The following is a 25,447-nucleotide window of genomic DNA, read 5'->3' as shown; positions in this document are numbered from 1 at the left end:
ACGCCATTTATCTCTAACTCACTCTTCCTCCTATGCAGTGGGAAACTGATCAGTATTTATACCAGATATGAGTCTCTATAGTACAGTCATGGTGACCCTCAATATTTACATCAGTCTACATTCTTTTGTAGCCTTATTCAATCAAATGTTTAAAAAGTGCATTGTTTGAAATTGAAATACAACTAGATGTACCGCATAGCGCCGCTCAGTCCTGTACATCCGTTCCGCGAACATAAATCACACTAATTTTGTATCCTCACACAGTTTGTATCCATCTTCTACTCCATCCCCCACTCTTGAAACTTTTGTGTATGCTTGTTTGGCATGCCTGTGTGTGTGGGCCGCACAGCAAGTAGCCTACTGGCGCTGCGAAGGTGAATAGATTAAATAGATTAATTGTATCACTAGCCAAAGAAATTGTAGCATTGTTATAAAACCTTTAAAATCTCTGAACAATCACAAGTAGGGCAGTTTATCACAGTTCATCCTTTGCAACTGGACTGATGAAAGGTCATTTCCATGCAGTTGTCAACAGCCATCAAGAAGAGAGGTCATGCCATGGGTTTTTGTGAACGTTTCTTCTTCTACATATGCAAGATTCTAGTCATCTTTAGTTCATATGATATTCAACTTTATTGTCAATGCACAAATTAAATACCAATAGTCTAAAACGAAATGCAGTTTTACATCTAACCAGTGGTACAAATAACTGACATGTCCAAAAGGGCCTTCATGAAATGCTTCGCTAGACTGTTCACATTTTAAAGCAACACCAAAGAACTTTTCCTCTGTCGCACGCACGCTATTTGTTTATCCAGCAACGGCTTTGCAAATAACGATGTCCATAGACAAGGTAGAATATGTTGCATGATTTTATGAAAGTACGATGTATTGCGACATCATGCAAGTCAAATTTGTAGTTTCTTATGTCTCATTCCATCGAAACTACAAACACGCTACCCGATCTGGCAAACTTACATAGTGCGGTTACAGCCGATGGAGGGCCGCGAAGCGAATGCAGAAGTGCCGTTCACCCTGTTACGAGTTGATGAACCACGGAAACAATTTTGGAAACATTATTTTAAGGTACAAAAAACTCTTTGGTGTTGCTATAACGGGCTAAGTTGAGAGCTGCATCCGTTATTGTTTGTGGGGAAAATACTGATTTCCACATTGCAACTACTGAATCCATGGTCAGGGGCCACCAGCAATGTCCTCGGACCACTGGTTGAAAACATCTGACTTACAGTATCAAGCGGACTTAAGCTGCCACCTCTTGGCGAAAAGTTCACAGAAAGTGAATCACAGAAAGCGCGAATGAAGCGGCCACTTCTAAATGGGACCCACTGTACAGTTGCTGAAGGTCTGTGGCTAAAGCAGCCATAATGAAAGTGTTATCATTGTTTGGATACTTCACACACACGCTTTTTAATCGCATAGACTACAACTACCAAGCTGGAATCAAAGCACACCGATTCACCTCTCACACCCTAAACACGCACTTCAAACAAACAAACAAACAAGCGTCTCAGTCTCACGCATAGCCATAGGCAAAACTATATCAGACGTAACGTTGGTAAATCATCCATCGCACAGAATGATTTTTGTAGCACGTGCAACAGGTACAGCCCTGCCCTGGATACATCTCTCAAAGTGCGCTCTAAAACATTTGGTTTAAATGGAGATGTAGATCATCACTAGCCTAGAAATCTAGACGCGCCCCTAGCGGCTAGGGCTAGTCTAGCAACTCTCCGTTGGCTTGTGAGCTCCAGAAATCGAAACTTAATCAGGACATTGAAATCGTGTATAGAGTCGTTTGGTGGGCTTAACATAATGATTGATGGCAGAGTTGCAACGGTTTGGCTTGAATTCCCTGCTACTTGAAAACAAATATCCTATTGCGTCCTATTGCGTGCAGAGGGATTTTGAAAGACAACTGATTATCCCGCCCCTCGGACTGAGCACTGCGAACGGTGAGTGCCCAGACCCTACATTTTAATGTGGGTCTGGCTCGCCAGGCTAGATCACGGGTGCGTTAATAAATCTACATTGTGACGAGTTGACACAAATGATTCACTTTGACGAATTTATGTAGTCTAGTCAATTATGTCGTCTCAGCCCTAGTTACTTTACTTTGAGCCATGCTCTTCCTTAACGTTACTTGAAACACCTTTGAAAATAGAGGATTGAAGTAGCGGCGTTCCGGAATGAACGTTAGTTCAGATTATTTTTGAGACTTTTTGTGATCTTAATGCAACGCTTTACAAAGCACTGAGAGGGCCACCAAGGACTGTAAGCAGAAAAACCTATTTAGCAAGCAAAAATGTCCCAGCCTGTTTAGGATGCTTTATAGACAGGTTATCTTTCAGGTAGGCCTATATTTTCCATTAGAAAACCATCACCAGCATTTATGGTTTTCTGGCCTCCATCACTCAACCAATGCTAACGGTAGGCCTAACATTATTTTACCTAGGTCGTAGGCAGATTTATTTCGGCTTCAAGAAGAAATGGGAATTACATTTCATGTGAAAATCATCCTACCCTTATTAGACGTTCTCTGCGGTAAACTACAGTGTTGTTGTCCTTGTAGGAAGCGTCTATTGTCTTTCCTTTCCAACCCACTTTAGATTAACTTCCAACAAAATTACGTCTCACTGCAACGATGCGCCATCTGGTGGACAAACGACTACGTAACGCCAATACTGGAAATGCAGCCAAATGATGATGACTATTTGGTTTTCCTTTAATCCTACTGAATTTGTAATTATGTATCGGCCGTTCTAATTGCCGATACCGATAGTATGTGCGTGCCTGTGTGTGTGTGCGTGTGTATATGTGTGCACCACCATCTTAATTTAATACGAAACTTGGCATAGCCCCAGAGAATGTCAGGTCAATGTCATACACATAAATTTGGTGCAATTCTGAACATCTTAACTGAAGAGGGGGGCGATTAAAGGGACACCAGGCAACGTTTTCGTGTTAATCATCTTCGTAAGTCGGTATATGGTTAAATGACTCATTACAGGGCGAATGAAGGCTCTCTCGCCCACCCCTACTGCCTGTAGGAAGAATATCCCACTTGCAGGTTCGGTCTATCCTACCCGACCGAAGCAGGATCAGTTTACAGCACAGAGGCAGGCTAACAAAACGCTAGAGATTGTTGCCAACGTGTATATAATGGCAGAGCCGGCGAAGAAGCAGCGAAAACCCTTGACGGAAGACACAAAGAAAAGGAAAAGAGCTTCAGACCGAGCGAGGGGGAGTTTCCAAGAGAAAAAGCATCAGGCCTGCCTGGTGTCCATTTAAAGCAGAATGATATTGCATTTTCAATTTTTACCGGGGGGGTGCAAATCACAGCGCGGGGGGGGGGGGGGGGGGGCTACATACCCACCAAATTTCATGTGCCCGGGTGTTTCGGTGTCCCGGGTATCGCTGACCGAAAATTCAGGAAGTAGATGACGGGGGGGGGGGAATAAATAAATAAATAAAATACAAAAACGTTGACAATCCCTATATGACCGCTTCGCTAGCTTCACTAGTGGCAGTCATAATAAATATGCCTGAATCTTTTATTTTATTATTGGTTTACAAAGTTATATGAAGCAAAGACTTCTGGGAATTTCAAAAACGAATGCGTCTACTTTCTTCAGCACGGGGAATTGTGTGCCCTCGGAATTTGCCCCTTATAAAAACGAATAAACTGCCCCCAAATGCACTTTGAAACATAAGTGAATGTTTAAATTTAGTGAAGAATCTACAGTCGGAATTGACACACCTCGCTACGCACTGGGACAGCTTGAAAAAGTCTCCTCTAAACATGTACACAGTCAGAGCGTCGGACTTTGATAATGCCGCAGAGATAGAGGAAGATACAGAAATAACCCTGGTGAGCAAGAAATGTGCTACCTGCAAGAATTGTGCTCTCTGTTGCTATTTCCTTCTCCAACAGTTAAACATCTTTACCTGTGCCTACAACAATATATGGTTAGCATATAAATTCCTACTAACACAGTGATGTACTAAAGTGGCATGCGAACAGTTTTTCCACTCTTAAATTCATCAAGAATCGCCTAAGGACACGATTGTCACAGGATAATTTGGAGGCCTTTATGCTGATGGCGACAGAGAAAGAGGTCGTAATGAACTTGGATGCTGATGACGTGATACAGTGTTGCGGAGAAGAGCAAGCTCCTTCGCACCTTGTTAACTACATGACGTTAATTAACACACGTTTGTGGAGCGGCTGCTCTGATGATCTATTCTAGGCCATTCTTTTTTCATTTTCATATTGCATTCATTTTTTTGGGGTTGTGCATTGATATATCCATGTTCTTGGTTCAGTCTTTATGTATATTAGAGTTCATGACTAATGGGGCTACAAACGTGCGTGTTATTTCCGTGCATGTGAAGTTATATCTAGTGTTGCGTGCGTGTCCCCGTGTGGGCCGCTGGTTGGTGAAAATGCCAGGGCCGTTTTTTAATCCCAGTCCGTCACTGCACATGGGTTAGACAAAGGGGGAAGCCTGTGTGCAAGCTAGTGCAAGTCACCCTCTGTTCGATCACAATCTCACAATATGTTCGATCTACTGCCCTCTGGGAAGAGGTACAGAAGCCTGCGCTCCCGCACTACCAGACTCACCAACAGCTTCATACACCAAGCTGTAAGGATGCTGAACTCTCTCCCTCCTCTCCCCCCTCCACCCTCAGCTACATAACATCCTGGACATTGGACCCACAATGGCCGCGTGCACTACTCCACTTGCACACTTGTACACTTTACAACTTGTTGTTGTTGTCCTGAAAACACAACACTTCTGCTGCTCTTACATAACTTGCACCACTATGTCACTTTCTTTCTTACTTAGGTCAAACAGAACTACCCAAGCCTTTTATTGGCCTGACTTTGCACTAGTATTTTATTGACTGTCTATGCACAATTTCAACCAAATTTTGCTGCTCTTATTTTTTTTCATTATTATATGTGCCCTCTTATTTACTTACTTTTTTGTTTACTTGAATGTTATGTTTGTCTGTGGACTTAAATTGGTAAAATATGTCTTGTCTTCACCGTGGGATAGTGAGAAACGTAATTTCGATCTCTTTGTATGTCTGGAACATGTGAAGAAATTGACAATAAAGCTGACTTTGACTTTGACTTTGTGTGCTGGCATGGATACCTTTTCTTTCTGAGGAGAAAGCAGACTTCCGTACTCACCAAACCATTTGATGTTGGGCTCCACTCGAGCAACTGTGCCTGGATCCACAGTGGACTGGTACTGTAAGGGCCTGATCACCTTCCCTCTGCTGTTACTGTAGGGACAGTGCAAAGGACAGGAGTTGTACCAAACAACATAACTGATATCTGGTCTATTTCACCGTTCTAAGAAGAATTAACTAAGGGCCTGTGGAACATTCACTGTTTTGTGTATTCTGTTTTCATCAAAGCTACTGTGTGCAGCAGTATTTTATCAACAGTGAAAAATACTGCTTCCACTTCTTTGTTGACGAATCGAATGCAGACAAAACACAACTGACTGACATACTACTTACCATCGCTGTTTTTGCCTGTACATGTTCAGGCGTTTAATAGTGGCACGGTCCCTCATATTGTTTCCTCCGGACCCCTTGGCACGGTCTTGGGAGGAAGAGAAGATGATACAACTAACATTATTTACAAGATTCAACAATTGCAAAAGTACACTTCGGACAGGGCAGGTCACGTCAGACATCGACTGGCCAAAGCCAACCAAACGTTTTCCATATTCTGTGAAGTAATCGGGGTGTCTGTCAACTGTAACGTTACGTTTGTAAGATCCAAGTATTTGTAAGGGTCATACACATATGTTTTACGTTCGTTGACCAGGAATATTTAGGAAAGGTTGGTGTCAGTTAGCTTGTTAACATCATGTAGAAACTAGCATTAGCTGACTATTTACATGCGACATGCTAGTTGGCTAAATTCAGTAATCTTACCTGGATTGCTACTGGACGATGAGGGATTTATTGAACATTTCCCTTTAAACTGTGGTTTCACCATGTTGGCGAGGTATTTAGGACAATTAAAATAAGAGAATTTTAGGTAGAAAACAATCGTTTACTCCGGGGGTCCCAATTCCTACTGATCCACGTGTAGCACCAGCGCACCCGGAAATACGTCACTTTACAAACTAGTTGTCCCTGACCAAAGGACGACCTGAGCCTACCTATGGAGCCTACACACTACAATAAGTTGAGAAAATATTATGAAGTTGGAAAGGTTAATTGATTGTAAGCATAAATCGCTGGATTACTTTACATTTAATTCAATATCAGGTTAGACTTTTATTTATTTATTTATTTATTCAGCGCCCTTTTCTGGGCCTTGCCTACGCTAATTAAAGTATAAAAGTGTCATCGTTTAAAATGAATCATTTTATGAAAAAATCGCGGACCACAGCCCAGTAGGCCTAATGCCAATGAGCTAGTGTTCTATTGAGCCAGAAAAAAAGACACTCTCATGGATACACAATTAACCCGTTATTGTGTGTGAATAAATGTATGGGGAGAGATTTGTAAGTGATCTACACCGCTAGTTCCAGAAGAGGGCGTACTAGCATTGATGTTACCTAAGTTATTTGAAACGGTCTTTTTCTGGGTGTTCCAACCCAGAATCTATAGTAGTGATGGATGAGAGCCAACATTAGTCTGGTCTCTGAGGTCATTAGCTGTGCTCATTGCTAGAACTGCTCGTTATATCCAGACTGCATAAGGCTAGATGATCTCATAGAGTTAGAATGTTGGGTGAGCTGATATGATAAGATTTGATAGACTCACTGTGCAGGAATAAAACATAGTTCTGTGCCATGCACAGATATGCTCAGGGGCATTGCGTTATTCCATCTGTGTCAAAAAGGCAGGTTTCAAGCCACTGTTACCAAGAGCTGCTCAGCTTTGAAATCAATATTATCTTTGATTGATTTTAGCCATATACCTTGATTCATGCACAATCTAAACTGTTTCTCTGTCATTTGGGCCATGAGTCATGGCCCATGGTTCTATTTACTCTTTCATTAAAATATTTTCTCTTTTCATTGCCCTTTTTTCAAGGTTCCCCACAAACAGAATTGATAGGCCTAGTGAAATAGTTGTTTTGAGTTATTGACAGAAAATAGCACAACTAGCATGCATTAAAATGACTAGGGCACTGTAACAGCAATCGTCACTTCACATCCCTTCCACACTGGTTAGTGGCGATCCTGCCCTGAATAAAACCCACCTCCCTTGCACACTGGTTAGTGGTGATTCTGCCCTAAAAATGACCTACAAATGAGGCAAAGGTTGGAAAAATACTCTCATAGAGAATTTATTACCTCTCCTTTAACTACTTTAACTGTACTATTTTATCCAATTTAAAAAATAATGTCATCACATTATTTTTTAAGTTGGATAAAATAGTACTGAAAGCAGTAATCTTAAACCCGACAGATGCACTAGCTAACATGTGGGATAGCCTATAGCCACTAGCATCACTGTAAAATTCAGACTGCAAGGTGTGATGGCACAATCACCCAGTTACTGAGAGAGTCTGTCTGTGCTCAACTTCAGTCTGCGGCAGCAACAGAAGATTCCAGAACGAGGAATGTCCTCTGCTCATTTTCATGGGGACAGGGTTGGGGCTGACAATATAAAAGTAAATAGTAGACATAAATAGATAATTCCTTAGGTCTCAGAAACTGCTACCACTCTTTCATAGAACAATTTATGTGTTAATACTTTTTTATCAAATAATTAACAATTAAATAATTAAATTAAACTTTAATTTGTTTTTTTGTTGAGATACAAAATTATAATATTGTACTGAAACGTTTGAGACATTCTTTTGTGTTCATTGTTCTTCAGTGAATCTCAACATCATTTTTCATCCTACGGTATATATTATTCACCTGGCGGCCATTTGTAAACTAAAATGAGGCTGAGGGGTACGGAAACCAGGAAGTTCTTTAGATTCGAGTTCAGAGCGCATCTATCGCAAAAGACCTAAAAGTAGCATTGTACAAAATGAATGGATTCTGTTGTCAGTTGAACTTGTAATAAACAAATACATGAAAGAACATTAGGCTACGTTGGGGAAGCAAAGACATAAAAGGCATGTGTGGCATTTAGCCTTTGTTACTATTTTACCAGACAACTTGTGTCTAAGTGAAGCCATCCCGGAGGATTTAATTGTATAGGCCTATTGTTTGGAGGTGTTATTATCTTGTTCCAACCAGTCTTGTACTTGGCTTGAACTTGTGCACTGAATGACTTGAACTTGGACTCGACTCGTGCATTCAGACTCACAAATTGAGACGAGGACGTGACTTCTTTTTTTATAATATGCCATTAGGCTGATAAATGAATAATTTAGATATCCTAAGGGGAGGACAGGAGTGTAGTTATTAGCACTATAGTGAGTTCAAACAGTAAAATGCATATGAAAGTTCATAGCCGCTGCCATTCGTACGCACCTAGCTGCGGCACCACAGTTATGTTTTTGAAGTTTAACAACATGATTGTATTTTTTTTTATGACTTGGACTTGAAACAGACTTGAACACTGGAGACTCGAACCCGGACACGAGGAATAATGACTTGACTACAACACTGGTTCCAACTATTAATCTGACTTACAGCTTCATTTGTGTTAGCTGGCTAATTCTGCCACCACAAAGCTTACCAGTCTGCTAACTTTACAGGCTGATATTAGTTAGCTAACGTTAACGGTAGGCTAGTTAGTTATTAGGCTACTAATGTAACCTGCATTGTGTTGAACCGTGCGGCTCAGCCCTGCACACGCTCAGACTTGAACCCGCAAACGGCAGCACCTCAGATCCGGAGTTGAGCGTGCTATACATGGATTTCTATGCAACGTCACAAAAACATGTGTGCGCAACCAAGAGGCAGAAAGCACCATAGAACAGCATAGAGCAATGCAAAAGAGCAAAAGAATAAAATGAGTTTTTGTGCTGAAAACTGCACCAATTCGAAATCACGATGGTTAGAGAATGTTAAATATGTTCAATATTTAACATTCTGCACTCTTTCTATTACATCAATTTTGTGCCCTTACCAGTAAGAAACTTGAGATGAGTGTGAGGTCCAAGGTGCTTACCAGCAACAAGACCAAGCAGAAGGATTAGGACATCAGTATCTGGTGACCACACTCTAAAAACCTAACTTCACTCCATCCAGTCTCAGCTGAACACACCATTGCTTGATGAGCAATAAGTGTATCTGCCTCTTCAAAAGTTCCTTTAGAGACATTGTGAGTTTCATCTCCAAATTAATTTCAAACTCCCTTGATGTTGCTGCTCTCTTCTTGCGTGTTTTGCTTTTAAAGACTGGTCCAAGTAATAATAATTTTGTCTTCTTGTATCTTCTGTCTGTATCTTAGCAATGTGATTCTCAGCTTTGTGTCATTAGACAGAATTAAAACACATATATCTTGTGTTGAAATAGTTATCTTTGACAAAAATTGGCAAGCAGCAATGAGGGGGCCAAATAAAGTTGTGACTGCTGATGATTTAGTTTTTCTTTAAGGAAAATCCAAAATGGCCAATTGTTTATAATGAGTGGGGAAAATTTAACCTGACTCTCGCCAGATGAATTTCGTTCCGCCTAGCTTCACTCACATCCATCTGGGACCTCTTCCATTGAGAGTGATTTCAGCACGAGATTGTATGGTAGAGCCAATCAGGACGCAGGGCGGGAGTTTCATAGATGTGACACAGCGTAGAAGCGACTGTGAGACTGTTATCAGCGTCACGGGTTGGCTTCGATGTGAGTGGTTGAAGTAGCACGTCAATAGATGACGGACAAGTGGCTTATTCAATTATATGCAAGCATTTTTTGATTAGGCCCAGCCTTCTGAAGCAACACTACTCCAATGGATTGGTCCCAGATGGATGAGTGGAGCTAGGCGGAACGAAATTCATCTGGCGAGAGTCAGGTTAGGGAAATATGAGCTCACTTACTGTTTGGTGACTTTGCCCCATTGGATTTGCCTTTATTACTGCAAAAAATGAGTCATAACAACTTCCCCTAAATTGACACCAAGATTGTGTGGTCAGTATCCTGGCCAAGGTGACAAAGCGCCCCCCAGAGTGTGTGTGTGTGTGTGTGGGGGGGGGGGGGGGGGCAAAACGGGGTCAGAAAATGTTCACCCCGTCATTTTTCAACAGTAGGACCCCAAATAAAGCAAATAAAACAAAAATATAAATTTTAGCAAAAAAATCCTACGGAAAAACAATTCGTACCCCACTATAAGGGAATGCATGTCTTTGCCAAAAATGACAAAATACGATGTTATATTAATAATGCAAATGAACGGCAAACTTTGAAATATAGTCTGAAATGAGATTTTATTATCATTGAGACAACAGGGGTATACAAAAAAATCCGATTGTAGCTTACAGCAGCCGACTATTTAGGTTAAGTTTATAGCGTTGTGGACGGCCACCAAGCATCTTCTGCCCCACAGCTGCGCGCGCATCTAGTTTTGTTGGTAAACGGGAAACCCGTGTATAATCGAGTTAAAAGCTCCGGCTGCTAGCTTTCTTGGCAGCACTACTCTAAAGCCGTCGGGAGGTAAGTTTACCAACATACATTTGCACAGCTATGGACCAGCTGTCTACCGTTACACTAAGGCACTTGTGCCTTCTGTTTTATCCACATTTATTTTCAAATAAGTCAAATAACTACAGAAATATAGAACCAAAAAACAGATAGGATAGGTGTTTTGTCACTGAGGATAACTCAGTGACAAAACACATTATGCACATGTTAAAGGTGCCCTGCCACACAAAACAGTTTTTACTTGTATTTTTTTAAACATGTTAGGTCCATATGTGTTTGTGCTATGTCGTGAATGTGAAAATGAACAGCTACCTCCTCTGTCAGCTCTAACCACTGAAAAGAAATAAGCGGAGAAATTAGGCCAATTGCAAAAGCTCTTCAGATTGACATGGAATTGATGAGCTCATCACTATTCATGAGCTCGCCCAGTTGAGACCATGCCCACAAAATTTGTTTATCTCTGTGACAGTTTTCGTAGGCCTATGCAAGGATGGCTGAATGTCAACGGACTTGTGCGCAATGCACAAATAGAACTTAAACAATGCATTTTGCCCAAGAACCCAGACTTAAGGATCAAATGGCTTCAGTTTATTTTTTTGGAACAATGCCACAGGCTTTGCGAAAAGGTTGCTGATGAAGCCTGGAGCAGTAGGCTACCATCGCAGTCTACGACCAGTGTCTGTAAGTAAAACGTAATTGTCAACTCAAGGAAGTGCTATGTTATACAGGTTTAATGAACTCGCTAGCTTAGCAGGTTTTATTTATTCACATTTGGACAATGCTAGCACTCGCTAGCCAAGCTAAGTTCATGCCATGAAGCTAAAATTAGTTGATAACGCCTGTCATGTTATGGACGAAACCTACTAGCTGTTAGCCAATCAGAGTCAAGCAGCTTAGCTCAGCATTAGCACAAAGTAATGAAATACGTGTGGCAGGGCATCTTTAAGCATCCACTGTTTCCCCAGTTCATACCTCTCCAGTATCAACTTTTCCACTTCGGTTCAACGGCTTGTAAAAAATGATCTGGCTTCCTTAATATGGTGGTAATGCATAATGTCACATGCCATTTTTTCCCCCTAGAAGTCGCAAATTCATGGAGGTTTCTCTCCTGATGTTTTGATCCATTGACGTCAAACCACTGGGTCTTTTGGCAAACCGCAGAAAATTGTCCTTGGTAGGTTTGTCTTCATTTGGATGAAGAGCATCTCTGCACGCAGCAGTGTGGAGCCATTGTTGGTAACGTTAACTCGAGTCTGGTCAGTGTACCCCTCAGCCTCATTTTTTTGTTTATTTATTTATTGATGTTTTACTGTTTTTTTTTTGTAGTTTATTTCTTTATACTTTCACAGTACCCCCGTCCTGAACCCCTCAGCCTCATTTTGGCCTCATTCTGGTTTCCGGGTTAATAAGGCAAATGTCATAGCCCACGTCACGCTTCCTGTCATCACAGTGATTGCTGTTCTCTAGCAGTGATCATGATTTGTTCTTGTGGTCTTAGTTGATTTATGTCATAAAGCAAGGAATTGCACAACACAAAGAATTGCAGTAAACAAGGCAATGCAAACCTAGAGACATCTGCTGACGTGATATCTGCTGATGACTTGACAGTTGGAGCTCATTTTTAACACAGAAATGCAATGTTGTGGTATTCTCTGACGTATTTACTGCTTCTCTCAGTATCAAAGTTCAGACTCCATCTTACCTTGTGTGAATATACTGATCTCAACAGTGGCTCTTAGCTGGCTCTCAAGACATGCATGTGGCAAGGTAGAAGACTTTTTAGTGGTGAGGGGAAGGAAAGGGGCAAGAGCTGGATTGAGAGTTTCTGTCTTTTGTTCTTCCCTTTCATGTGGTGCCAGCCTCTTAGACACCAACCAGCATTGTCTACATTTACAGTGAGATTACAGTTTAATTTATCCAGAGAGACGGAAAGTTAACTAACTTCAGGGACAGTTCCCCTGGACCAACAGGGTTAACTGCCCTGCTCAGGGGCAAAATTGACACAATTGACCAATGAACTGATATGGTCTGGTCTCAAGAGGTTTTTTCCCCTTTGCCACTTCAATGCTCACACTGCCTCTATTGCATTGTATTAATACTATTTAAAAGAGACTCATTTGTAACATGTAATTCCTCCTGAAACCAAGGTGTTGTGTTAAAGCTGCTTAACTGAACATTAGGGTAGTGGTGTCGGACATCAACAGAGGGTCTACTTTTCTCCACCAAGCTCTCTCGTTCAATAATACTGCTTATTTTATGACATAGATATGTGAAAATGTTCACTTCTCGTATACGCATGCACTGTTCTTTCAGACACCAGAAATATAGTCATTGTGTTTCTTGTACGTATAATATAGACTTTCCAGTAATCAAAATTCCCGTCTTGGTGTTGCTGGAAGAGTGACATCACAATTCTGCATCCCAAACCATGAAAGCTTTTCATTAATTACACTTGAGAAAAACACATGATATAGACCCTGTAATTATGCCATAACATGCAATGTAACACAGTTGCATACTCAATTCTAGTCAGAATATGAGTCTGATACTGCTCCATTGGGACATAATTATGGGGCGTGTTTCAACCGATACAGGGGGGGAATGCCTCTGCACTCAATTGGACAGACCTAACCAATCAGAGCAATGAACTAGCTTACCGTGAGGTGTAGGAAGAAAACCATCCTTCTTCTCCACAAATGCCTTGTTTTCTGGTCTTTTGTAAAAGTTAGTGCCATCAATAACTCCTAGCCTACAACACTCATTAGCGAAATCTAAGAGATACGTAGTAGGGTAGGCTATTAGGAAAAAACGGATAGCCTATATCCCCTCTGTTTTTAAAAATAATTCTGTTGAACACTGATATGCTACAAACATGTTAAACAGCTGGGAAAGGCTGTCGCAAATCCCTCGAACAGGTGGTCAATCAGAGATTTCAAACGAATGAGGGAACATGTCGCAATGCAACAGCGCTGTTTTCCCTCGATGAAAGTGAAATCACAAGTTTTCCCACATCTCGACTTTGGCCAAAGTTTTCAGAAATAATTGTTTTCAGTGATAAAACCTCATTAAATAATATGCATTTTCCATATGGGGTCTTAAAAGCCATGTATCCTTCTAGCCACAGCGTTTTTGTTTCAAACATAAGCCTAATCTAAGCGTGCTCATGACGTGATAGACCAAGCGCTGTTGCTCACCTGTCCATCATCGTAAAGCCCGATTTGATTGGTCCGCCTGATCTAGGGCGAGCATACTTGCTCCACAATGGAGCAATGCCAGACCGAACTTCCCGACCTCAAATGTTGTGGGCGGGACTAAGTTCGGAATGGCACCCAGGCTAACAGTTGCATGTAATTAACACTGTTCTTTTATAAACCCATCACTTAACCCAGTCCAAACTCTAACATTTATTATATCAATGTCCTGTGCTTGTGTACTTGGCAGTAGAGGTACACATCACACATGACTTCCTTTCACTAGATATTAATAGTTCCTGATGGAAAATTATGCCTTCATGACTTCATGATGACTGTAAACTCGGAGGACACAACTGTAAAAATCCTGACCTCCACAAAAAGTGTGTTCATTGGATCAGCTCGGAAAACAAATATGGATCCCGGCCAGTAACATGATTGCTTTTTTGTGTTGTCTATACAGGAAACACATAAATAAGTTATTGGAACTACTTATGGTTGAGCAAAAAAGAGAATATCTTAGGTGAATGTTTCTGTTGGTAGTTTTAATTTAGTGATGAATTACCTTGCCTTTTTGTATTGAGAGGGAAGTTTGCCGCTTGTTGTGTTGTTGCAAGGGAGGCCGCCATGGCTGGAGAACATGATTGTGACGTCAAGTCAGGTGCTTCGGGGGGGACAAGAGTTCAGAATTTCCGAATATCCGGTCGGCATGAAGGCGGCATGACTCATGGACACCTAATATTATTGTATGAACTCTTATTGGGCCTATGGCAGGAAAAGGCCCCTATTAGATACAAGACCTCATTATCCTATCTAAAATCTAATTACAAATCTGCTGACTGTTGCTACCCCATCTCTCTCCCTGAGCCATCAGTCTCATCTGAAAGGGAACTGGCAAGGATGGGTTACTGAACAGGCCCAAGGGCTCAAGGGGCCCTGAAGCTCAAACCTCTGTGTGAAGTCACTATGTTCTCCACCCCTGATATCTGAACCACTCAGTCAAATAATGCGGGTTATGCTATGTGATGTGAGTCTTAATAGAGCCCCTCATATATGGGTATATTTCAACCCTGATATTTGAATGGGGCCCCACAGTCAAATAACACATGTGACAATCATGCTTTGTAATAGCCATGTAATAGCCATCTTTTGTCACAGCAAGATGCCTCAAATCTGTTGATGCATGTCATATTTGTAAGCCTTAATCTGTCCATTTCTTTCCACAAAATTCGGCAGAAGTCATAATTTAAGGGGTTATTTTTCATTTTTTTCTACCCCCCTACCCTACCATTGCATCCTCAGGTGGGCAGGGGGGCCTTTTTCATGTCTGTGCCCGGGGGCCCAGTGGCTCATAATCCATCCATGGGCGCTGGGGTCACGCGGCTCTCGTGCAGACAGTGAAGGCAGCAGCTAGCCCAGACAAATGAAGCAGTTGCAATAAATAGCAGATTTAGAAAGCAATCTTACTCCAAACCAAAGGATTCTGCATGTATTAAATTTTATAGATTCATGTAACAACGGTCATGGACAGGAAGCCCCATGTGCTCCTGAAAGCCATCCAACATTATAAGAGTGAGAAATACTTCACTAATGACTTTTTTTCCCTCTCCCTCCATCTCGATTAAACTCTCCACCCTACTCCACCCTGTATGACTTTTTCACTTCTATGAGGGTGGGATGTGTGGGTTGTTTGTTTCGCAGTACAAAGGTGGTGGGTCACTCTATCGGTATTCTCTTCATCCATTCCCAGAGCTACATACAGTCTCCCCAGCTGTGAGGTGCCGTGATAGATGATGATTGTTGTGTCAGCCCAACGTGCACTGCCTTTACATGAACAGGGGAGTGTGCTTAGCACAGCATCGCACGGCACGGAAAAGATGGTTGTATTTAACAGTGACACGGAATGACCCCTTATTTACTAATGGGAAACTATTTCCCATCACAACGGATTGATGAGGTTCTCCTAACAGAGTTGACAACCCACTGGCATATCGGCAGAGGCACAAGCATGCAGACAAATGAAGTGGGGCTGTGCTGTGAACTAACAGATAAAGAGTTCCTGTCAAATAGAATGAGGAATATCCAGTGAAGTCTTAAAAAACTCCATGGAGCAAAGGAGGAGCATTGAACATCAAAGAGGAACCATTGACAGCAAACTGATTTTAAATGATCTAACTAACCCCAGTGAGCACAAGGCCACAGCAGGGGTAACACTGTTCTAGAAGGGTGAAAGGTCTGCCTACTAGTTAGCCAAGCCTCTACGTTGTTTGTAAGCATCCCCAGATACCCCAAAACGTACAGTTAGTTACGTTGAGATATAATCTGCAGCAGCCTAAGCCTGAGAATGCACAACAGTGACATACAGCCACCTTGTAAGTAAAGAAGGATAGCCCAAGAGAGAGCTGCAAAATAAATGAAAGTCCAAAATGAAAGCTTGTTGTAAAACCACAGTTTCCCCCCAAGAAAGGGCCATGGTGTTTCACATAAACAATTAAATTAGCCGATTACTTGTTCAGACTCCCCCCACAAAGGCCCTAATGCAGTGTGGCAGGAATTATAAACATTTTTGTTTTGTCAAAGTCATCCAAGCTTCTCTCAATTACTCAGACACCAGATGCAGAGGATGCTGGGAGCTAAAAGGTTTTCAACCTTTTCTGAATCGGCAGCGCTGCACACATTTTGATAAATGATCAAAACAGGTTTTTAAGAGTAAGATATTCCATTTCAACATGCAGTGGCACCCCCCCGATTGGACATGACTCGTCTAATAATTGTGTGAATGCGTTTGTGGATAATATTTCAGAGCAGCTCATTAGCCAAGGATCTGGTTTTGGTCAAGAGCAGAGCACTGTCTCGCTGAGGGAGAACAGCCTTTAGCCGGCCTGACTAAACAAGTGGAGACGGATTGTCGTCGGGATGGCCTGAACTCCCCCACTGATAGGTCTGCATGGGAGAAGCCCTAGACCCAGCAGCCGGCTGTAATGAAGAGGCCTTTTCACGGAGCTTAACTCCAGTACTGCTGAGGTGCTGACAGAACTCTTGTCTTGGATACTTAAGGAGGGGATATGTAGTCTCTTTCACTCTCATACAGAAATAAACACACACACACACACACACAGCTAAGTTGGCCTTAGGACACACTATGAGACTATCTGATTCAAGCCCTCACTTTCAAATCTGATTGACTGCTGATTGGGAGAACTGTCACAATGATGCCCAGATATATCAGCCAAAATAAAATAAAGAAAAAGGGCATTCTATTATCTTTGCAAAGCTGTTAACTCTTGAAAAACGTACATTTAAAGTAAGCAAAACCTGTACATGTACATTTTCAAAGGAAATGCAGGAAAATGTCAAGCCCACAGACTTATTTCTGTTGAGTTTGGAGCCTGCCCTTGGCTATGATTTTGTCTATATGTACTTCTAAGCTTACAGTACACATACTCAGGCTTTGAATGCATGCTTATTCATGCTACGTTTTTACTAGTAGGGATAGTAGACTTTGTGCAAGAGGACCAGAAAAGTTGACACACGGCACATACAAACAGTACTAGCAATTGGGGCAAAGCAGAGGATTGGAGATTAATTGCTGGCTGATATGGAAAAGCCACTTGAAGTCCCACAGTGTTTTGCGACTGCTATGAGACTACACATGGTATTGTGCCTACTCTGAATGTGTGTACATTGCTTACTTTATAAATTCCCTTTGAAGAAGTGATTAAGGAATCATTAAGAGGAGGAAGCTGAAGTACACTAGATGTGAGGGAACCAGATTGGCAAGCACACACCAGTGGAATTGTCTCAGGCTGCTGAAAGAGTGAGACAGCGGTTATGGCTGAGGCACTCACAAATACTTGGAGATGTGAAGATGTAGGCCTACTTAATAAGGGGCATAAGGTGACATAGATAGAACCACCAGCAAATGGGTCCCAATAGCTGAAGAACCTGTTTGGACCTGCATTTGGTCATGATGTCTGTGGGGCCCCTCTCAGTGGTGTGTATCTTAAAGAGTTGTCTTCATGTTGCATCCATCCATACATCGTGGGTATGGAGAGGGATGGGTCTAAATGTGTTGAGCCTTCTGGAGGTGTTTTAATTCCGTAAAAGACTGACGAAGGAAGGTGCTGACTTGACACATCCAGTGGCATGCTCCCAGAGGCACCTTTGTTTTAGGTGTTGTAAAGTATTGACATTGCTCTGATGATTTAGTGCACACTCTGGTGTTATAATAATTATTGGTTGGTTGCCAAGTTCTTGGGGTATGAGTATTTGCACAGTGAGGCACAGCTGTACTAATACATGAACCTCCATTGGTGTAATTGTGCCATGGTATGTACAGTAAGAACAGACTAACCTGGAAGCCACCGCAAATTTAATCTCGCCCACAAAATTTGAGGTTGATGAAATTCGGTCTGGACTTGTTCCATTGAGAGGCAACTATGCCCGAACCAGAGCAGTTAGAACCGACTGCTCCAATCAAATTGTCTGGGCAGGCTTAATACGATGATGATCTACGCGTCACCTGGGTGCGCTTCAGTTGATTTCTTTTACAACAAAAAGCCTGTCCATAGAGAAGCTAGACATTTAGATTTCGCTATCACCTCTGTTGTACAGGATATTAACAGTGTAATTAAAAACTGATCACGAAACAGTGTTAAGGCATTTGTCGAGAAGAAGGATGGTTTGGCTGTTCTCCCTACAGGATTCACAGAAGCCTATTTCGTTGCTCTGATTAGGTCTGTCCAATTGAGTGCAGAGGCATTTTCCCCCCCTCTATCGGTTGAAACACAACCCATAATCAAGTCCCAATCATGCAGTATCAGACTCAAATTCTGAATAGAATTGCGTATAGCTACATCAGGCTATGAACAGACAACACATGGACAAAAATGTAAAAAGAATTGCAGAATGACAAGCATGTCTTGCATGATTTTACCTTAGCTTGTCATCGCTATTTCACTTCATCCATTCCCTTTCCGGCTCCACTATTGAATTCCTTTGTTGCTGCACAAATAGTGTTTTGAGTTGAGAGTTTTTTGGCTAGTACATGCTGACTCAATGTGCTGACCCAATTTGCCATTTGCCCCCACACATACAACAAATAGCAAGGAACCCAACATCTTTTCCTGTGTACGCACAAAAACAATCTGACACCTCATTTAAATGGAGTAAGAATAGTGTCCGTTTACTGGAAAAGGGATTGCAGACTGTAAATGCCAAATGATGGAATCAAGAAAATTATGAATAAGAGTGTGTCATTAAGTGTCTGTGCATGTGTGTGTGTGTTTGTCTATGTGTGTGTTTTTGTGTGTGCATGGTTTTGTGTGTGTGTCTTGTGTCCATGTGTGCAAGTGTATGTGTGTGTGTCTATGAGTGTGCACACGCACTTGCGTGTGTGTGTGTGTAACGGAGACAGAGTTGAAACACATACAAACGAGACCAAACAGTAAATCTCTAAAACTAATGAAAAACAAGCAGTGGGAGATGCAGGCTGTGCTGAAATTACAGCCCTTGTTTTGTCACGGGGATGTGCTCCCATAATGTGCTTTATCCTCTGTTTATTTTGCCCCTGCAAACCCACCCTCACAAAAATCTCCATGTTGTTTAGTTCGCAGCTTGCTGCAGCTACAATTTTCACACCACATAAATCACAGCATTATCTTTTTGGCAGAAGGAAAGTGCACACATGGGGAGCTCTCTTATAAAAAATGGTGTTTATGGGAGCCAATCTGTACGATGTAATCTACCATTTAAACTGAGATAAGCCACAATAAACGTAATATTTATATCTTCAGACCTACTATTTTGTGAAACATTCTGTGGACTATTATATGTAATCAATATTCAGACATTCCTGCATGTAACTCAGCTCATTTACTACTGTTGTACATTTCTTGTGGTATTTGACAGACTGGAGTGCATCAATGTATCACTGGTCACCCCTAAAATAGGCCTACTTTTTAGACTGTGGAACTGGAGGAGAGCATTTAATGTGCTTTGGTTACCTGCAGAAGAGACCTTCTCTATGGCAATCCACCTCAGTTTCATACCTGTGCTTACTGGGGCGTTTCTTAACTTTCAGTACTGTAGGTCCATGTTTCTGAGGAGGTATGAGGAAATTGGGACATACTAGCATTTGGCACCTTACTGTACCTTTGTATTGATCTAGCAATACCAGTTATTATTCTGCCTATGTTGAATGCATATTTGGGGCATTTAGACAACAGTGTTTGGACACGTTATCCCTCGGCGCATTTCTATGAAATATGCAATTTAGGCTAGAGATCAACAGTTAAAGAAAACTGTGAATGATCTATATATCGGAATTGTTCACTGAATTACTGTCACGAAAAGTAATGCTGTGGATATACTTGCTTTTTAACACAACTGGCTTCATGGTGAACAAACCTTGCCCATGTACTGTACATGGTATTATTGCTGGACAACTTGACTAGAGAACAAACCACAGAATTCAGAGCCAGAGAGATAGAGCCACCTTATGCTCATGTACGGTCACATACTATACATATACTATCGCCCCTAACGTTCATGCGAATATCACATCTTGTGGACGCGTGGCATTATATTGGGCCACTCCCGATGCACTGAACGGATACAGGATATGAGTGGCAGCTATGGTGCTGATGCGTTAGTGTTGTTAAAAACAAGTAGATTCCTGGCCTACGGTAAATCTGTTGTTATCACTCACTTCCCAATCTTGTTCTAATGACCTTTACGGGATAACAGAGGCCCTCAGATTAAACAGGGTAATGGGGTTTATTGTAAATAATCATCATGCCATGCCATTTATTTACTGCTTTTATGTTCTCTGCCCAGGCTTTCTACTGTTGTGGATTTCATCTGATCAGATACATATCTTTAATGAAACATGTGGCAACCATTACCCTAGGCAAGCACAGGAAATCCAGATACCTTCGCTTGCAGTGGCCTTTCTCTGAAACAAGACTGTAAAAATCTGTTAAAAGCCTGTGCTGAACAGAGGCAATGAGAATTGGCTCCTATAGTGACAAGATACCAACAGAAAAGCTTTCATGTGGTGTGCTAAATAATAATAAAAAAAACTCCTTTTACAATTTTTCTTCTGTAGCAGGAATTTGCCTCAAAAATAAACTCATCTGTTCCTGAGAACCTGGTTTTTCAAATAAAATGCACAAAAGGACAGAAAGAACGCAAGCTATCCTGGGGTGTTTAAAGTAACAATAAAATAATTAACTTCTGATAAGAAAAACATGCGTGAAAAAGGTTTCTCGGAAATCCAGTGGTAATCTAAAGTGAAACGTGAAAACGGTTCTCCACCCGAAATCTCTGTTTCCCAAGCTATCCACTCACTGCCAGAGCACTTGCTCAGAGAAACTGGCAAATGCAGGTCTGACTATAGTATGTCCAAAACAAACACACTTTCTCCTCTCCAAAGACAGACGTTGAACTGTCATAGAGTTGGGACCTCACTCTGCTCCACGTCTGCGCATCTGGTCCACAGCGCCTACCCTGCTAATGGACACGGAGTGTACAGGGTGTTCGTGAGAAGATAGCGGCTGAAACATTGAGCGTGAAAAACTGGAACGTGTTCAAGCACTCCGGATGGATGTTTGGCTAAAAATAAAACGGGGCTACCTGTAGTTGGAACGAGCATGGAGAGAGAGAGAGAGAGAGAGAATAAAAAAAACATGAGAAGAGATGCATGACTTATATTCCCTGTTATAAAGAAAGGGCTGTTCACTTGATCCTCTCTGGTCTGTTGCCTTTGACCATCAGACAGTTCATCACAGTAGAACAGCAGTATCAAACACAACTGGGTCAGGGAAGCCTCCATCCTTCCGCAGGTCTGTAGCTCACTGCCAGCATGCTAGAAGTATAACAGGGAACCTTCAGAACATACGTCGCTACAGCTTTTTCAAACTAACTTTATCATTCTGTCAAACTCTGAGTGTCTGTGAAAGAGCTCTGTTGAAACTGCTTACTTTTTACCCATGTTTTTCAGACAATAAAACTAATTTGTACCACACTATGGTATAGCCAGGATGAGAGTAGGGACATTTAAGCACAGTATTAAGGTCACCTGTGTTTGCCTGTGTAATTCCCACAGGGTTTTTGCAGTAGTTTGGCACTCTGTTTGACTGAGCTGGACTCTCTGTCTCCTGTCCACTATCTGCTGGCCTTTTAAATGAGATAGGGGCCAGACAAGAACAGGCCGTATAGTCTCCTGTGATGTCATGTTTCGAGACACACACAGACTCCTGCTGTCTCCGCTCCGATGACGTCGACAGGGCAACCTCCACCACAGCGGTCGTAATCAAAACCGAGCCACCCAGTGTGTCTCACTTCTCGAGCCAACAGCGAGAGCCTAGGGAGCGAATCGGGTCCAGCCCTGTCTCTGAGGTGCTGCCTCGGCGACTACAGATACCTGTGTTTTGCTCTCACTTCATCTGGCATGAAATGCTCACAAAGAGGCCATTCGAGGCGAACGTTTTGTGGTCAGAAAAGCTTCAAGGTGGATGAATCGAACTAGCCTGTTGAGTCTATACAGACGTCTGAAATGGGTATTTTGGAAAATAAGACAGCGTTTAGAAATGTACCTCATAATTAACATATTTTCCCCTTTGTCTTGTGAACTGTAAAAGACTTTGGCACCAGTGGAGGTGGGATGAGAGCAGGGATAAGAGCGAAACTAGTCTTTGATGAAATCAGTGGGCTCTGGCAGGGCCGGAGGCCTGCTGGAAATGACAGGGCCATTTCTTTCCTAATTTCCTGTAGTTTGCTAAGGGTTGGCAAAGTGTGTGGTGCCACACCTGCAAGAGAAACACTTTTAGCTTCGGAATGGGCCCTTAAAAAGCATGGCCATTCACGTCTCTTAAATCAATCGGTTAAATTATTCAAGCTTCTCAAGTGTTCTCTTTTTAAATTTTCACTTATCGGAACAGATGCTAATAAAAGAATGGCAAACCAAACTGTTGCCAAAATGATATCTTGCTGTGGTAAAGTGTTGGTCTCCAGCACACGGCAGAGCTGGTTTATCATTTACGCTACCACATGTCGGAAATATTTTCCCAAAATCTGAAAAATGTTGAAATAGGACTCTTCCCCAAGCCCTCCTGAAATATATCCTCCCTGGCTTCCTGATAACAGTGCTATTGTTGATGTTCAATAGTTGACATTTTTAAAACATTTAAAACATCACATTAGATTGGAATGGTCATTTTAATATGTTCAAGAAATAAAACATTTTGTGCAGCGCTCCTAAATACAGCTGTAGCAGTGGCCAGGGCGAGGTGAATTTCCACTGGTAGGCTTCTCATGTGATGTGGGTAGAGGACCTTTCCATTGACCAAGAAAGAGGCACTTGTTGTTTTTGTAGTCCCACTGGTATGCCCAAGCCTTGATGTGTAATAACCAGGGAGAGAGTTTGGGGAAGGGGAGAGATGAGAAGCCTGCTTTTAAAGTTTCTGTCTTCCCTCTGTTTCTCTATCTCTCTCTTCCTTTTTCCTTTCTCTGTGTTTGTTTCTCTATCTCACTCTTTCTCATATGCCTCTTCCCTTCTGTGTTTCTCTCTCTCTCTCTGTGTGAGTGTGTGTGTGTGTGTGTGTCTTCTGTCTTCTGTCTACGGTGGTGGCCCTGCTGTGCCTGCAGGGAAGGGTAATCTCATCTGTCTTAGCAAGGCAATCATGGCAAGGCCAGCAGACAGTCAAACCTCAGTCAGAAAGGATTCGCCCTACTCTCTCTCTCTCTTTCTCTCTCTCTCTTTCTTCTCATCTTAAAGCTACTAGATGGACCTCTATTCGGAGAGTCTGTGCTCTGTGATTCTTTATTATTAAATGAAGAACTAACCTGCTGTGGTTCCCACAGTATCTTAAAATGCTAAAACACCATACTATTCTATAACACATGCTGTTTTACGACTTCTCACATCACTTTCAATGGGAGAAAGACTCACAGGCTTAATAACAACGCCTCCTAGTGTAAATCGGCTGTGACAGAATTAGTGTGAATGTGTGGAGAGGTGTTATGGAGGGAGCTAGAGAACAAACTGCAAGAGAGCTGCTTTTGCTTCACTGATCTCTTTAAGGGCTTTCAGACATACGTGTAAGACCGGAGGTTCTGCCGATGTTAAACGGTGGGGCCGTATATCTGAATGACATAACCAGTCATATGGAAGTCCGAATTTAGCCGGTTGTTCTACTACTCCCCCCCTAGTATTTCCTCCGGACATTATGTAAATGTGCTGTGTCTGAACGAGGCGTAGAACATGCGGTTAAAATTCACACCTAGTGTTGGTGACGCGTCCATTCGTGCGCATAGTGCTGTCAAGAAAATCTCTGACCTACTGTCCTACACGGAGCTACTGTCCATGAGGGCATACAACTTTTTGATAGAACACATGAAGGGAATGGCACGTTGTAGCCTACAACTACATGGCAAGGCCAAACGAATTCAAAAGACTGATAAGTAGAAGGCTCTGAAAAGGCAGTAGCCTACAGCGATGTCGTTGACGACAATAACAGGAGTATTTAATAAATTGTTAGCCAACACGGTTTTCTGTTCATTGATAGCCTTCTCATGGCCTGCTGAGCTAGCTGGTATTTGTTGAGCATATATGCCTAGAGAAAATGAAATCGAAGAAAACCCAACTTTGTTCCAAGCTCCTTACGTAAATGCAATAGACTCATGGGGAGAGGATGCTTTTGGAAAAAGATAAACCATGAAAAAACGAACAACTTCACTGTTATGTTAGTATTTTGTTTGTTGCTTAAAAACGTTGTATGATGGCCTTGAAGTCTTGAGTTAGCCTACTGAATTGGCTGGTAGCAAGTTTGTGCTCTCTCTCTCCAACACAAACCAGATTCTGGTACAACGTTGAAAACAGATAAATGTGTTTATTCGAAGCACACATACAAATACTGTAGGTCAATTTCAAGTGCGCACTTACGTGACTAGCCAAGTATTAGCCTATACGCACAATAGATTTCTCTTCTTTAGCCTACATAATGCATAGGCTACACTTTGTAAACAAAAAGCAGCTGTGACAGGTAGCGGCCGCATATATTCTGCGTCATATCTCGCATCTTCTGAACTCTACAAGCCCCCACCCCTCACTCGACAACCACACGGAGATTCTGTAATGTGCGTGTATGTCGTTCACACATTTGAGTTTGAGTTTGAGTTTATTCACAATACCACTTCAAACATTACAGTAAACCAGTATGGGTACAAAGACAGACGGGTAGAGTGAATGGGTCCCCCAAAGAAGCTAGAAAAGCTTATAGGTGGGGTATACGTCCGTATAAGGTCCGCAGGTTAGCATCATATCTGAATCATCCGAAGGGTAGGACCTCCGTTTGACAAACCTCCGCACATACTCCGGAGGTTTTATCTGAAAGCGCTTAATGTGAGTCAGTCGTGTGGGTTTGTTGACTTTCCACTCCGAGAGTGACACACATGAAAAGCAAGGGTAGGAGGGGGCATACAGACAGCTACACTGGCAAGTGATCTTATTTCATTTCCTGAGGTAAGTTATGTAAAAAAGTAGTGTCAAGTTTGTTACACATAATTTGACATATGATGGTAAATCTGTGTCACCACCTTCAAAGTAAGCCACATTCAAAATCAGTGACACGGCAATAAGTTCTGCTTGCCATGGGAACA

At 42.0% G+C, this 25,447-nt stretch overlaps 1 protein-coding gene and 2 long non-coding RNA genes across 3 annotated transcripts in view; 1 reads left to right on the top strand and 2 right to left on the bottom strand.

Annotated features, from left to right (window-relative positions):
- gnl2 (guanine nucleotide binding protein-like 2 (nucleolar)) overlaps window positions 1-6,169 on the bottom strand; it is a 33,310-nt gene extending 27,141 nt beyond the window's left edge. The window contains exons 1-3 of the mRNA XM_042106731.1: window positions 5,977-6,169; window positions 5,554-5,638; window positions 5,219-5,313 (exon numbers count right to left, since the gene is read on the bottom strand). Of these exons, the coding sequence (XP_041962665.1) occupies window positions 5,219-5,313; window positions 5,554-5,638; window positions 5,977-6,040 (244 nt within the window). The 5' untranslated portion in view covers window positions 6,041-6,169. The remainder of the gene's footprint in view (window positions 1-5,218; window positions 5,314-5,553; window positions 5,639-5,976) is intronic.
- On the top strand, window positions 29-13,642 carry LOC121720521. The gene is made up of 3 exons (XR_006034571.1): window positions 29-156; window positions 11,757-11,762; window positions 13,632-13,642. It is a non-coding gene; the product is annotated as an uncharacterized LOC121720521 (long non-coding RNA).
- Window positions 11,004-25,049, bottom strand: LOC121720522. The gene is made up of 3 exons (XR_006034572.1): window positions 24,947-25,049; window positions 17,333-17,336; window positions 11,004-11,015 (listed from the first exon to the last, which is right to left on the bottom strand). It is a non-coding gene; the product is annotated as an uncharacterized LOC121720522 (long non-coding RNA).
- Between the last annotated feature and the right edge of the window lie 398 nt (window positions 25,050-25,447).

This window comes from Alosa sapidissima, chromosome 10 (genome assembly GCF_018492685.1).
Source record: "Alosa sapidissima isolate fAloSap1 chromosome 10, fAloSap1.pri, whole genome shotgun sequence".
Lineage (NCBI taxonomy): Eukaryota > Metazoa > Chordata > Actinopteri > Clupeiformes > Clupeidae > Alosa > Alosa sapidissima.
Note: the sequence above shows the minus strand (reverse complement) of the source record. Positions and strands in the feature narration are given on the sequence as shown.